The sequence below is a fragment of the Rhamphochromis sp. 'chilingali' genome (assembly GCF_963969265.1).
Source record: "Rhamphochromis sp. 'chilingali' genome assembly, chromosome: 1".
Lineage (NCBI taxonomy): Eukaryota > Metazoa > Chordata > Actinopteri > Cichliformes > Cichlidae > Rhamphochromis > Rhamphochromis sp. 'chilingali'.
In genome coordinates, this window is record NC_137929.1 from 43,469,538 (window position 1) to 43,485,583 (window position 16,046).

A 16,046-nucleotide genomic window follows, 5' to 3' on the forward strand; every position below is an offset into this window, starting at 1 on the left:
ATCACTCTTAATACATGCAGCTACTTCTGTACTTTAACTCCCATTATTGAATGGAGACTTTAATGTAAGCTCATCGATTGAACCAGTAAAATTGCCAGTTTATTAAGAAATATTAGGACATATTAAGTAGATTTTTTAATCCATAGGCATAAGATAATATGCATTCTGACAAATTAATCCAGCAGATTATTTAAAAGTTAGAACACCCTTCTGGACTCCCTCTTGACCAGTGTTCCCCCCATATCGGCAGTGCTGACAGAAAGCAGAGCTTCCAAGAAGACATTTTTAAGGATTTACTCGCTATCTTGTCTCTTTCTCTGTCTCTCTCCTTGTACCGTAACCTTAAATTTTTTCCCTCGATTTCTCCATTTCTTTCTTTTTTAAGCTTTTGGCCAGACATAGCATGACGTGAAGAAATCCAGTTATTTTTTATCTCTGTCTGTTGTTCCAAACAGGGTGAAAGAGGAAAGTTCAGGGCTTATTTGTTGTTGTTATTGCAGCTGGACGGGGTTCTTTTGGACTTGAGCTGTTTCAGGCTTCCCTAAAGCTCATGCATATTTGCACAAATGCGCACACGTTCGCAGACGCACCACAGCAAATGCCCTCAGGTCGGTGTAATCAACATGCACTCGCATAAGGTCACGTTGGCAGTGAACTTGAACTTTGAGGCTTGTCACATCAGAGCCTCCATAGTGATTTACTGGAAACAAAAGCAGTTTCCTTAACGAGGGCAGGAGTGCAGTCTTTCACCATAAACCACCAGCACACAGTGGCTGATAAAATCCTCATTAAGGGTAAAGCCACAAACACATAAAACTTACTTCCTTGTTGCAGAAAATAAGCCCAAAAGCATTCACTTCATGGTGAGAAAGAGGTTTTATTGAGCCCTTTGGTAAGGTTAGATGAATTATTGTTAGAGTTATGGCAATTATTTAGTGTTTCATCTGGGTTTCATGCATTGATAGGCATTCTTTAATTTTCACTGACATAAAGACTGTAATTTGCAATGAGCAAACAACATTTGACTGCAAATGATCCTTCTGAAGAGCAACGATTGTGCTTATTATCAGCTCCAGCTCCATATGTAGCTTATACTGGGTCTTGATGCGGCCCCTCGGTTTCTCTTCTATCTGAAAGAAACAGTTTTAATCCTCCTCTGACAGTTTTTATTCCTCAGCACAGTCTGAACTGTCTGAAGCAGCTTTCTTGTAACTTCTTTAAGTATTTTTCAGGAATAGTTGTTTTTTTAATGGCCCTGCACTGCTTCAAAAATGTTGAGGTCCGGCCTCTGGGGAGGTCAATCCATGACTGATGGTGTTCCACTGCGTATGTTCTTCCATCCAGGTATGCTTTTACTGCATTGGGAGTGTGTTTGGGATCATTGTCAAGCTAAAAAATGAATCCATCAGCAATCAGGCAAATTGCATAGTGGATCAATGGTGGACCATCATGTTTCAAAGGTGGCTGTAGACACTCATGGTTTTATCTCTCTCCTGACATCTTCCGTACATATTGACAACAACGTGGACCAAACATTTCAAATTAGGATCTATCACTCTGCTGCCACTGCTTTTCAGTCCGGTTCTTTGGTAATTTGCCATGCTTCAGCCCTTTCTCCATTTCCGTTCTTTAGGAATGGCTTCTTAACACCCATCCTTCCACTGAGACCATTTCTGGTGAGGCTTCAGTGAACGAATGAAGGGTTAGATAGAGGTTTTCGCTGGAGGTTTTTCTGTTTCTTAAGCACATGACTTTCAGGTGCTAGTTTCTTAGGCCTGACACTTACTCTTTTGTCCTCCATTTGTCCAGTTTCCACCAATTTCTTGAGGACACCATGGTGAGTTATGTTGTACTTTTGTCAAACTGTGTTGTTGGTGGTATTTTTCATTAGCTTCAACTATAGAAATGGGAAGAAATGATGTGCTTTTGTGAAAAGCTGCTGCTAAAGCTGCTGTGCCTAAAGATACAATTTAAAATTGGTTCTTCGCGAAGTTGTCTGTTGTGATACTACATTGATTCATCCTTTCATAGGTCAATGTTAAGTGGCTTGAAGAAAACAAAATCTCTAGAGATGGTCAGGTACAATAAGGGAAAATGAGTGACAGACCTTTAGAAAGCCTAGAGAACTATTGGTCAGAACAATTTTATATAACTGCTACTAAGTATCTCTGGCTGATTGTTCCTTTCTTTCCTGTCATTCTTCTTCCTGAATGGCACAAAAAAGTTCAGTAGGGTGAAAAGGTAAAGAATTCCTTTCTCAGCATTGGCGCCTTATCTTTGAGCCTTTCTTGATGTTCTCATTTTTAATCTTGACATATGAAGCTGTAAAACAAAACATTAGTGTGAGTGTGGAGGATAGTGTGTGCATGTGTGTGAAGGAGGCACTTAGAAGGATTGTGTGTGATTGATTTCCAAGGACATGAATGAACAGTTTAGAAAAGACAGCTTTAAAAAAAAGCCTTTTCCGTCTTATTAGACGAGCAGGCAGCTGACATGAGAAGAAAAAATCATTTAGAAGAAGTGAAGAGTCCTAAATTTAAAAAACTGTCAGGATACACCATAAATGAATCAATGCAAACAGTTCTCAAATACCAAGTGAAACATCAAAAGTAAAGAAGATAAAACCCCTGAAAATAAACAACCTCACCTGAAATGCAGCAGCTCCAATGCGTTGTCAACACAGCCTTTAGTCATTTGCGGGGAGCCATTTAAGTGGCGAATGACTCAAATAACTGTCTCGACCTCCGACACGCAGTAACTCTTTCCAGGCTTCAGATTTTAGATGGGCTCCATGGAATGCAAAGTCCAGTGGGGTTCAGTGGCTGGAGTGTAACTCACAGGAAACTGATGTGCATCAGTGAAGACTTTTATATTTTACTTCCAGGCAAGAAGTCCAATGTGTTATCCTCATTTACGGTACTGACTTTATGACTCTCTGCTCTCCAACAATACTGTGTCAGACATACATGAAGCAAAAATAAATAACAGATAGATGCAGAGCTGATGATTTGGTGTAACTGACATTTTTAATGAATGACCACCACTTAAAATTGTGATCCCATGGATGAATAACTATTTATACCTTTCTGGTTGCAGTTTGTAGTCCCAGTAATATCACTCATGTTTGACCAGGCTTTGGTTGCATGCAGATACAAAACATGAGAAGGAACCTATTTGCTGAAATGTAAATTAGACTAGAAGCTGTCTGATTTTCTATGACCATCATTTTGCTGTTTAGTTGCTTTTGTAAATTTATTTACATTTGTAAACAGCGATCAGTGGATGGAACAGGAAGTCTTGGTCTCGCAGGTCCAAAATATTGGCTGAAGCAATCCTCAGATAAATGGCTAAGATAAGGTGGATTCTTAGATTGCTCAGAAGATAAACAGGCAATCGACTTAGTGCTTCTCTAGTGCCGCAAACAGGTTGACATTTTTGTTTTTTAATGAAATGTCCATAAAAATATTTTACCTCAACCTTTAAAGCACCAGCATTGTCATGCCTGGTATGTTTGTACCCACTCACAACAGTCTCCATGCAAAACTGATGAGTATTCATGCATATTCATTTTTCTTTGTTTGTGGACATGGGCATGAAAACACACTTTAAAGGCCATTTGTGAATTGTTATTGGCAAAAACTGGCTGAGCAACAAAGTCTACAAGATGGCAGCAGGCCATGAATGAGCTGGCTGGAGACCTCCAGTGTGGTGTGTGGCATCAGTATCTTCTTTCAGCTACTTTGCACGATTACAAGAGGTTCTAACTTTGAAAACATATCACAATCTTGATACGTCTTCTTCTATACTGATGGGTCCAAGTCTCTTTTTATTTCTCGTTCCAACAGTGAAGCCTGAAATGGAAAAGTCCCCTCACTGGAGGTCTGCTGCCAAATTAGGAAAACAGATCAAATTCAAATAGTTTCCATAGTTTCATACCAGGAATGACTTCCATGTCAGTGTCACACTTAGCATGTTAGCATGCTGGAAATATTTCACAATGTCAGTCATTACAGCATCAGTTCAAACTAACTGTGATCAAGCATGTGCCCTTTAGCAACAATCAAACCTATTTGAGAATGTAAGGAATTATTTTTATTTACTTGTATTTAAGGCCATAACAGCCCTTAACTCAGCTAAAGAACAGGTGTTCATGCTGAAGTTTTCATATCCCGTGGATTCAAGACCAGGATGGCTTTCTGTGCAAAACTTTTCCATGTTTTTTATTCAATTAAAGTATGTCCCAGAGTAATCCAAATGCAGCTTCCAGCTTTTAATTTAATCGAGTTATTTGTTTTGCCATGCAAGTTTCCACTGAGGTATAATTCATGCGATCGGCTCACCTGAAGGAAATATTGTGTTTACTTATGCAGAACAACACTTAGATGTGTTTTTACGTTATATGTTTAAGATGTCAGAACTCATTTTCCTTCCCTCACACTCCATTTTTCAGCAAGTGTTTCTTAACTCTCATAGCAATGGACTTGGACAGTGCAAGAAAAATCATCCTCGCTCAGAACATGATTTACTTTCACTGCGGCCAGTTGTGTGTTTTATGTCTTTATGGAAAATCCCGCAGGAATCATTTTTATCTAAAATGTGCTTTATCTTTTCACATCGGGGCCTGCCATTTATTTCAAGCAAGTTTGACGCCTTGTACACAAAACACACAACACCCACTCAAGTACACATTCTAAAATAAGACTAAAAGTGAGAATGTGCTTTATATGTATATGTGCAATATAGTCCAATATATTGTCCAATATGATTAAGTCTGTGTGAACTGTAGCCTCAGTTTCCTGTTCTTAGCTGACAGCAATGGCACCCAGTGTGGTCTTCTGCTGCTGTAGCCCATCTGCTTCAAGGATTGAGCTGCAGTCTGTTTAGAGACACTCTTCTGAATACCTTGGTTGTAATAAGCGATTATTATTACTTCCTTCCTCAGCTTTATTTCCTATTTGGTATTTGAAGGTCGTATTGACCATGCCTATATACCTAAATGCATGCAGTTGCCACCATGTGATTGGCTGATTGCATTAGTGAGCGGTTGACACCTTGTACCTAATGAAGTGGCCAGCGAGCATATGTTACTGCATACAGAAGGTTGTAAATAAAAACCAGATGGCAAATGGCAGTAAAGGAAACAAAGCACTATAACTCCAAGTGACACTGGTTTCACATTTAAAAGTGCTGCTGGTCCAGAATCTTTCAGGATGCCACTGAAACCTTCCAATCCTGTGTGCAGCATTATGCATGTAGCTGATGTCACGCTGTAGCCATCCCATAGTTTCCCAAGCGAGAGCTTAAGCATCAGAGACAGCAGACATAATGAAAACATGTTGCTCCAGAGTTGCCCTGAAAGAGCTTGAAAGCTTCTGAAACACTGTGTTTTTCTGGGTTGTTTTTTTTCCCCTTTCTTTCTTCAACTGCAGCCACATGCAGGGCAGAAAGTCTGTTGGCAATTTTCTCTCTTTAAGTGTGTGTGGGGGTAATTTTCTGGTTTCAGGACCCAAGGAACGTTAGGCAGAGACAGGCACGCTACGCCGAGCGAGACCAGCCGACACTCTGTGTTGCACTTTTCTATATTGTGTTCCCCCCTTAGAGTACATAGGATATACACAAGCCGTGGTGTCACGCTGACTGACACACACACACACACACACACACACACACACACACACACACACACACACACACACACACACACACACACACACACACACACACATACTGAACCCCAGAGCAATCATGCTCAATTTGCAGGTTGAGCTGAGTGTTCAGTGCAGGAGAAACAATCCCACTGCCAAGAATAACATCACATGGGCAGCTGGGTGACCATTAAAAATGGAATTAATCATATTCAGGATATTGTGGTATTTCTGCAAATTAATCGCAGAGATTTATTTCAATAGGAGCTCAGTGCCCAGCTTCGGGGCACTTCAGATTGACCACATGAGCCCAACAGGTGGGCAGAGTGGGCAGACATGTAGTAGAAAGGGGGGAAAGGGAGAGAGAACAGGCAAAAGGGGTTAGAGAAGTAAAAGGAATTATAAATTAAAAGCTCGCTAAGTAAGTTAAAGCTGAGGGAAATCTATTTTATGCACAAAAGGCAACTGAAGCTTGATTTACAAAGTGGGAGAGACAAAAAAAGGAACACGTGTCAGTAGAGAAAGCAGTGTGTAGGAGAAGAAGATTTACTGAGTGTGTGTGAGAGACAAAACGCATCTGTGTGTGTGTGTGCGCACGCGTGACAAATTAAAGGAAGAACTTTGACCCTTGACCCTTGCCGTTATGGGGTCTGGTGGCTCTGTTAGGGGTTGGCTTTCTTGATTCCTTAGAGGAAAAGATCAGTTTAAAACACTTGTATTCTCATGGCAGACTCCAGGATGACAATGCCACCGAGTGGTTTGATGAGAATCATATGCTTTCGCTTTAAGTCACCAGCTTTCAGTTTGGTTTAACACCAGTGGGAGATCTTTGGGCCCATGCTTTGGACAGCACTCTCCACCACATCATCAAAACACTAAATAAAGGAATATCATTTGTTAGATTGATGTTCCAGAGACTTGAGGAATCAATGCCAAGGCACACCGAAGCTGTTCTGGCAGCACGAGCTGCCCAAACACTTTACTAGAACATACTTTGTGCTGTTGAGGGTCGGCTTGTTTTTTTGGCTGTTTGTTCTTTATTCTTTGAATTTGTCAGTTGTTTATATTTTGGTCCTGGCTGTGTCTACACCTGGGATGAAACAAAAGCCACTCCCTGGGAACATAAATGATAGAGAGGAGCAGGAGAAATAAACCAGAGACTGGACGACGGGGAAGTGTGTGCTGTTGAGGGAAGAAAAGGAAAGTTTATATTTAAGAGTTGAGATGATGAAAGAAGGCAAAAAAGACAGGAGAGTGTAAAATGAAAGAAAAAAAGAGCATGTAGTGTATTGTCCAATTTTAAAACTAAGCTAAGTCTGAAACTTCTCCACACATTCTCTGCTGATGAAAATGTCCTGAATGTTCTTTCTCCTGTAGTCATTATTCATCAGGATCAGGTCCCTCTCCCTCATTCTCACTGAGAGAAGTGTACCAAAGTTAGTTGAGCTACGCTAAAATAATTCAGATTAATTATACCAGTTCACAGCAACACTCATCTCAAGGCACTTTGTTGTGACGTGAAGACCTGCAAGGTCTTAGAGGAAGAGCTCCACTAGCACTTTACGATGGCGGGGAGGAAGAAGCAGAGCCAGGCTCAGGGAGGGGCAGCCATCTGCTGCAACTGGTTTGGGAGTGAGGGGGTAATAGACCATAGGCAATAAACAGGACAAAAGGCAGTCTGGGACAAAAGTTAATGACATGCAATAGTGGTGTACAAAGGAAGAAAGAAGGGATTGGAGGAGTAATGGCATCATGGGAAATCCTCCAGCAATCTCAGTCTTTAGGAGCGTAACTAAGGGATGGTTCAGGGTCACCTGGTCCAGCATAACTATACGGAAAACTTCATCTTGAAAGAGTCTGTCTAACAAACCTTAATTGGAGCTGTTTCCACAGATGAGGGGCCTGAAAGCTGAAGGCTCTTTAAGATAAGATGGGGCCTGATTATTAAAGACTTTATATTTTAAACTTGATTCTGGATTAAACAGGGAGCCAAAACTAAGCCAAAATGGGAGAAATATGCTCTCTCTTTCTAGTCCCAGTTAGTGCTCTCAGTGCAGCATTTTGGGTCAACTGAAGATTTTTCTGTGAAAAAAGAAAATATCTTTTACCTTTAGCAGCTAAACTTAAAAAACCAAATATTACATCTTTATCTTTATCTGATATATTCACAATGATTCGTGTTGTAATTTCAATACTTCTGCTTTTGTCTTGTCCCTAGAACATGTTTGTTGCCTTAAGGTTTCCTCTCTTAGCAAACTTTCTTTTCCCTATGTGAATCAAAGCTGGGACGGTGTCGTAAACATCACGAAGCTCAACCATGACACATTGCTACTTTAGGGCTGTACAAATATTACTTAACTATAGAATCAATAAATTCATTACAGAACAGTCGACACAAACAAAACAACTGTGTCCACTGCAGCCACTTCACACCCATAAAACAACTGCAGGTTAATGATTCACTTTACAGTCAGAGTTAAATAACACCTTCGACTCTCACTCTAGCTGGACAAGCTCATCTTTATTAACAGTTACAAAGCTGTAAAAATGGACTGACAGACAACACTTACAGTACAACACAGTGCCTTTATCTTTAAATTGACTTTCATACACTTAGTGTTTTGTACTTTATCCAATTACAGACAACATTTGTGGGGGAGTGATTTATGGGACCAATAATTCACAAGTTCAAAACCTTATTGTGATGCTGTTTAATTGCTTTAATGATTAATTAAAGACTGATTCCGTGCATAGTTTAAGGATGTTGTGCTCCTGTGGCTATGCAATGTGACTGTGACTGGAGATCCTCTGATTTCCTGAAATAATTCAATCAAGCTATTTACAATTTTCTCAGTTATTTAATATGTACTGTATGTACTGTAGTTAACTTAAAGAGCAGTTTCCCCTCTCTCTGGAACATTATGGAAAGTTCATGTAACTTTGATTTATGCTCGTGTATTTACAACAGTCATCAGACCTAAGTTGACCTCCTGTCAGGCATTAGAGAATTAAGTTAACCATTATATTTTATTTGCTTATTGCTAATGTTTTATTATGCTTCAAAAAGCATTGGAAAAAATAGAAATGTAATAATTTAAATAAATAAATGTATTTAAAACATGTAAATAGTATATAGAGATTTAATTTTAGACAAAAAACAAAAAGTATACAAAATATACAAAAATAAATTAAATAAACTTTAAAAATTACTTTATTTTTGCTGATTTAGTTTACTTATCAACAAAAGTTTGAATGTTAGATTTTTACACAAATATTACAATTTTATATCGTTTTACATGTCCGGTAATTGTGGTGGATGGCATTAGATGAATCAGCTGTATCCTATCCAGCCCTGTGTGAATAATCCTTTGTTATTTGCGTTACTCAGATGAAACAAGCTAGTCTAGCTCACCATGTTACATTAACCTCCTTTTTATCCAGCAGTGAGTTTGCACATTCTTTTTTTTTAGGTCACGCTAAGATGTTAAATTTAACAGCATAAAGTGAACAATTCCTTTTTTTTCTTATTCTCACATTTTTGTTGACTTGTATGTTTTTCTATATTTTCTTTTAGGTGGCAGATAGCATCATCTCAAAGCGCATCTTCACTGGTGAGCATCCCTTTGTCTACAGACACACACACAAACACAGACAGACACACACCTTCTCACTAACTTTTTTAATGTTCTTTGATCCCCTTTCTCCCTTAGAGGCGAGAACCATGCCTCACAATTTCAACAACTCAGGGTCAAAGTTTATGAGCCCCGTGACCCAGAGGCCATCTGCCCACTTGACCCTCAGAGACGCCAGTTCTCAAGGTGAGGCATCTGTGTTTAAGCGGTCATCATTAATCTAGGCGAAAGATTTCGGGAAGTCGGAGAGGAAAATGAAAGTTTTGCCGCTGAGCCGTATGTTTTGCATGTGCCGAGCATGCACAAAACTGTGGGTTGATTGGTTAAAATCAACGATAAGCACATAAACAGTTTTGGTTCCTCCTATTTTCAGATTTACACACACTACAGTCCTGTTTAGGAAGCTTTGTTTATTAAAATTATTCACAAAGAAATAAAATGTATTATTATCGAGTTCTTTGGTGCACACTGGGGCCTCTGGTTTCCCAGAAACCAAAAACATGTATGTTTGATTATTTATTTAATCAAAATTAGTGAACTGTGATGGAAGTCAACCTGTCCAGCCTGTACCCCACTTTTTGCCCAATGATAGCAGAGATTGGCTCCAGCCCTTCCACTGGTCCTATCTGTATAACCAATTAAAAAAGATGAATGGGTGGATTATTAAGTTATTCCATCTGTTAAAGTTCCAAATCACATTTTCTTCCCCATTTTCCTGTGTAGCATGTTTAGAAGCACATTAAAGTCTACTCTGCTGCTCTTTTTCGTACCACTTCCTGTGTGCCCGAGGCATTTACTAAGAAACACTGAAGTTTTAAGCTGAGTCTGTGAGGTCTACCAGTATGCTGTATGTGGCAGTAAAGTAGATATTTATATAGTTCACAGATCAGAATCACACACGTTATAAAACATGGAATTTAAAGTTGGAATGTGTTTTTCATGACTTTGGTATTGTTTCATCTGAATCGGTCGTGCAAGCTGAAGGGTGTTGACAATCTGGCAAAGCCTTCCTTATGTTATTTCCACTGAGTTGACAAAGGGTAAGAAATGTGCTGTGTGTGTGTGTGTGTGTGTGCAAGAGCTAGAAAGACTGTGTGTGTGTAAGAGGGTGAGGTTCACACATTAAGCCTGGATTTCTCATAAGGAAGTACTGGAGGAACTTTGATCCGCGATGGGTGTTTCTTAGAAAGAGAAGTTATCCTACACATGAAGAAAACTGTTTCACGCTGGCACACACAAGCTATGACCCGACTAATTACAACTGAGAGTGTAAAGAATTGAAGTCGTCACCATGACTTTGCCATCTGGGTTTCGACTGTCCGTTTTGAAGCTTCAGAGTTTGCCTTTTGGCTGTTGCCACGTTGGTTTGTTTGGAGCCCTAAGGTACCTTATGTGGACAGCAAAAGCACAGCAAAAGCACAGCATGCTTACGTATTAGTTAATGAAGATAAGCTTGCACACATTTTGCAGACATTAAGAGTTATGCCATGAATTATCGCCATGTTGGACATCACCATTTGCTAGTTGCAACTGCGTCTTTCCTGACTGGTTGTTAGGGTTTCTGATAGTTCCTGGCTGGAAATTGGTTGCACAGAAGTTGCTGCACCAAAAACCTCCAAGCAATCGATTTGTTTGGTAACAAACTGCCTCAGTTTCCTGTTTTTCATGTTTGTCTGCGAATGCTTGCTAACTATTAGCTGAGCAGCAGTGCAACTTGAAAAACTGTACAATAAATTTACTTTTACATTCAAAGTAAAAGTTGCACTGCAGAGGTGCAGCCAACAAGTTTCAAAAAATGCAACTTGTACTTAAAGGCACACCATCTCCGTTTACCGTTTTCCAGTTTCAGTGCATCTTGAAGACCAAGTTGTCACGACTGTCACACAGACAACAGGTCAGTAACACACGTCTTGGATGGTTTGTTCCATACAGTAAGTCATATTATTTTTTGGATAGTACCTGCTAAAACAGCACGTACACAATGGTGCAGTCCACTTCATTGACTAGCAGAGGTGAAGCTCTTTTGGGAAAACTTTTCATTTAAAGTGAATGTACCCCCCCATCCCTTCAGTATCCAGGTGGATGTGTTCTAAAATAAAAAATCACCCAGCATGGAGTTCTTATGAAGAGAAAAGCTAATGCAGTTTTTGGTATCAGGCTGTAAACATGTTTTTTAATGCAAGCCTTTGGAAAGTGACTTGTTTTTGGAGCCTCAAGTGGCCACTAAAGGAACTGCAGTTTCTCGCACTTCTGGATTGAAAATCATTTTTCAGCGTTGGATCAGATGGAAGAGTTTATTCAGTTAAGGTCTCTGTGATGGTTATGTGCTAATAAATCACAGCATTTACATTGTAGTGTTATAGACTTACGCTTCTATTGTTGATGGCAGTGTTTCAGATTTGCACACTAGTCACACAAGTACACGTGGCAGAGGAAATAAAGCCAGCATGCACGAGAAATCACTTGTGTTAAATGTTTAATTTCTGCCATGAGGAAAACTGCTACACATGGTTCTAGTCAGCAGTATTCAGTATTTCCTGCATCTTACAGGACTTTGGCTTCAAGTTGGTGCCTCTTACCGGTGAAACAGGCTTAACCAAAGATTAAATCACCACTTCTGCTTTAAGTGGCCATTGTACAAGTTTGAATGTGCACTTCAGAGTGCCCTGTTACAGAGTACTCAGAAGGAAAATCCACATCGCCTACATTGTCCAATAGACATGGTGGCTCAACTGTGTAATGTAAACATCGTTCACCAAAATTTTAAATAATACTGTAATTAAAAGTGCTTTTTTTTAATCACAGGATTTTATCTTTTTTAACTCAGTATTTCAGATGTTTCTCAATATTTTAAGGGCTTTAGGGGAAAAGGCAAACTATTGCTCAACTTTGGCGGCTGTAAGAAAGAAGCGCACTACTCTGGAGTCACAAACTGTATTTATTCAAGGTTCATTTTGCCAGCTGCTGCCGCTTTTGAGCTTTGGGCAAACACTCACTGATATGTGTCTTTGCTTAGTTTTTAAACCTGGTATTGATTTTTTTTTTTATTACATCCAATCTATGATTTCTAGGCTTTAGCTGGTTTGTTTTTCCCCACTCCTTTTATTTTCCATCCCCATGTGACAGTTTTTCTTCCCTCTTCTGTTTAGAATTTGTCTCTTGACACTTTTTTAATCTTTGCCAACAGGGTTTTCTTCCTCCCTGAGCATCATGCCTGGTCTTCATCAGTCCTGCCGCCATTTGGTCCGCTCATGGGCCAATCAGAGCCTAGGAGCTCACCTGCACAACATGACCCTGTCTAATGGGAAGCTCCGAGTGCCCCAAGATGGGAGGTACTATCTGTACTCACAGGTGAGAAAGCTATGCAGATGGAGGAGATGCTCCAGGCACTTTGCCATATTTTTGTGTGTTTTAACATGACAAGTTTGTCATTAATTAACCTTGTAGTGATAGCTGCTGAATAAAGGTGTCTGTGACTGTTGTATATTCAATTTTATTAACCATTAATTGTTGTTTACAACATGATTGGATTCATTATCGTAGGGTCTACCTTACAAGTAGGGTCTACCTGTAAGGTAGACTGCAGGAAACCTGCTTTTCTGTCAAAAACAAGGGCACGTCAAAGAGGAAAAAACATAAAACAAGTCACTGCATTAACTTATTTCCACCTTTGTCCAGGTGTATTTCCGTTATCCATCCCCATCTGCAAATGAGGGGGACCAGCGCAGCGTCAGCCACCAACTGGTGCAGTGCGTCTACAAGAAAACGTCCTACCCAAGCCCCATACAGGTACAGCATCTCTGTTTTCCTAAAACAATCAAAGATCACCCTGAAGTATTTGTACCTTTCAGCACTGTCATTAGCACTGGGATGATTTTCTCTACTTTGTAATTTTTTTCCAGCTCCTGAAAGGTGTGGGAACCAAGTGCTGGGCTCCAGACGCTGAGTACGCCCTACACTCCGTTTACCAGGGAGGACTTTTTGAACTGAGGGCCGGTGACGAGATCTTCGTCTCTGTCTCTTCCCCCACCATGGTAAATGCAGAAGAATCTGCTAGCTACTTTGGCGCCTTCCGTCTGGACCTCTGAGAGGAAAGGATTGGAGAAAAAAAAAAAGAAGCGATGGGACAATGGATGGATAAACAGATGGGCTGGAGAGCTTGGGGCCTTTTGAATATCCACTGATTGGGGGGAAAAAAATGGTCCTATAGACAGAAGAGGAAATGGAGGTCTGGATCGTCAGTGTTTGCTTGGGCAGATGCACTGAAGGATGGAAGAACTGGGGTTTGAAAGATCTACATGGGTGAAGAATACTGCAAGAGGATAGTGGATTTGCCTTTCCTGCTCTCTCGATTAAGAGAAAGCAAGACTTCAAGATAAAAGACATGTGCAATTGTGAAAAAGAAATAAATGTGAGGACTTTGATTTACAGTTGATTCTTAAGGGGGAATTTGCCACAGGAAAAAAATAAAATCACAACCTTCTAGGTGAAGTTCAGAAATTAGTCCACCATGCTATCTAGATCTCAATATAACATGACCCTACATGTGTGAATATGTCAGTGACCTTTTTATGGGAAAAAATTAAACCCTTGGTTTGGATTTGAAGAATTTACACAAAATAAAAACTTTACTCTCCACATCAACGGCTGCAGAAGAAAATGAAACAATCAAACCAAAGCAAAAACTTCTTTTTTAAGTGTGCGATGGGAGTTCTGTACATATGTATGGCTGAGAATGAGATTTACACAATGGACTGTGGTGATTTTAAAAGTAATTCATTTTTATTTTACCTTTGACTGGACTTAAAACCACTTGGGGAATCTAAAGACTTCCTACTTGCGAAACACTAAAACTGTGGATTTTATGTAAAGACCTTTAGTGGAGGAAGGGGATTGCCTCTGTGACAAACTGTAGAAAGAGCCAAGAGCTTTTTGAAGAGGAGTCTGCAAGCCAAGAAGAAGTGAAAACAAGGAGGGAGAAATCTTGATAACGCCAATAAGAATTAGCCCGGCACTGAAAGATTAAAGGACAGAGAGCGATGCTGTGGGTAGTATGCAGCCTGACCACTCTGCGTGGTTGATGTCTTTTCTTTCTCTTTCCCTTGATTCCTTCTCTTATCTTTTCATGTTAACTATTTTATCTATCTTGTCGAACCTGTGAAGCTGCATTATATTTGAGTTCATGGAGCAGTTATGCAACCAACCACAAAGCAACAATGTGAGAAGAAACACATGCAAATAGTCTAGTTTCACAATCACAGAGAGCATGGATTAAAGTGACATTTAGGTTGGGTTACATGGAGTTGTTGTTTTCACTGCAATGATCACTGGTTCCATAACATAAAAATCTCATTTTGGATACATGGAGTTAACATTGGTGTTATTGGTGTATTGCATTATCTTTCCAGGGTAGTAGCTCAACTTGAACATGGCAAAATGTGCACTTACCTAAAACAACTGCAGCATTTAGTAAAAGGACTGGTTCTTATATAGTGGACTCAAAGCAGTTCATACAGCTTGCCTCATTCACCCATTCACATGAGCACTTTTTTCTATGCTTTCTTTCACTGTAATTGTTGGTCTAGCTTCTGCATTTGGGGAAAGTTTAAAACCTGTCAAGCCTCTAGCAATGTCAATGCCTCAGTTAAAAAAAAAAGAAAAATCCTCTAGTATAGTAGCTAACACAGAGAAGGTGGAGATCCCTGGGAGGGTTGCATCAGGAAGGGCATCCAGCCTAAAAATCTGTGCCAAATCAAATATGTGGATGCATCCGCTGTGGCGACTCGTTTTAAATAAGGGAACAGCCAATAAAAGCTTTCTCTGTGCTAGCTAGAGTGGAACATATTGTCCTTCTATTTGCTGAAAAATGATTGGTGCTAAACATTTTAACCACCATCTGGACACTCAGAATGGAAAAAATCCACACCTTAAGCAAGAACATGGGTTTAGCAGAAAAACTCAAAGGAACATTTTGATAGTTTGAATACACAGTCACCCACTGGTTTGTGGACATTCTCGAGCTTTGAGTTTAGCATTGTGGTGGTCGGTATCTTCAGCTTGCGTCTGCAAACATTTACTCATCAGGAGATTGTTTACTGAGGTCAGACTTCGACATGATCGGACCTGTTTCTGCAACAAGAGATTTGCCCCCTGCTGGTTATGAGAACGACTACAAATGTAAAGCACTTGACTTGGCAAAAAGGCTGGTTTTTAAGCAGCCTGTGCCCAGGTTAAGGGAAGATAAACAATACTTTCATTATGTAACCTCAGCTATGTTATTATTGTAGACGTCAGTGACAGTGAAAGAAATAGGGTATGGAAACTAATTTAATGCATCGGTGCTGAAATTGTTTGTTCAGAAACACAAACAGCTGACTAAAATTGGCTGACAGTCACTTAGTAACACTGGTGCATACACATAACAATTGCAAACATTATGAGCAGTTCAGAAACTGTATTCTCAAACACACTCGGATGCTACAAATCTGAAACACAGGATCCCACACCAAGTCAAGCGAACACAGCCCAAGATTTGGAACGAGTGAGAGAGGATATTTGCAGACATAAACCATCCACCGCCTAGCACAGACACAACCCCTACATGCTTTTTTTTCTGTGTGCACATAAAAAAGTACACACATCACCTCACACTACATCCAGGCTAGCCTGTGCTATGTAGACACACACATCATCCAATGTCACATCCAGCGTGAAGACATATGCCCTGATTAATCTGGGCTGTCTAGCCTCCCTGTGCCATCTGGTAATT

At 40.0% G+C, this 16,046-nt stretch overlaps 1 protein-coding gene across 1 annotated transcript in view; it reads left to right on the plus strand.

Moving 5' to 3' along the window:
• tnfsf10l (TNF superfamily member 10, like) overlaps positions 1–14,500 on the plus strand; it is a 70,654-nt gene extending 56,154 nt beyond the window's left edge. The window contains exons 3-7 of the mRNA XM_080888576.1: positions 9,220–9,256; positions 9,356–9,463; positions 12,465–12,628; positions 12,956–13,066; positions 13,180–14,500. Of these exons, the coding sequence (XP_080744702.1) occupies positions 9,220–9,256; positions 9,356–9,463; positions 12,465–12,628; positions 12,956–13,066; positions 13,180–13,365 (606 nt within the window). The 3' untranslated portion in view covers positions 13,366–14,500. The remainder of the gene's footprint in view (positions 1–9,219; positions 9,257–9,355; positions 9,464–12,464; positions 12,629–12,955; positions 13,067–13,179) is intronic.
• Positions 14,501–16,046: the final 1,546 nt, after the last annotated feature.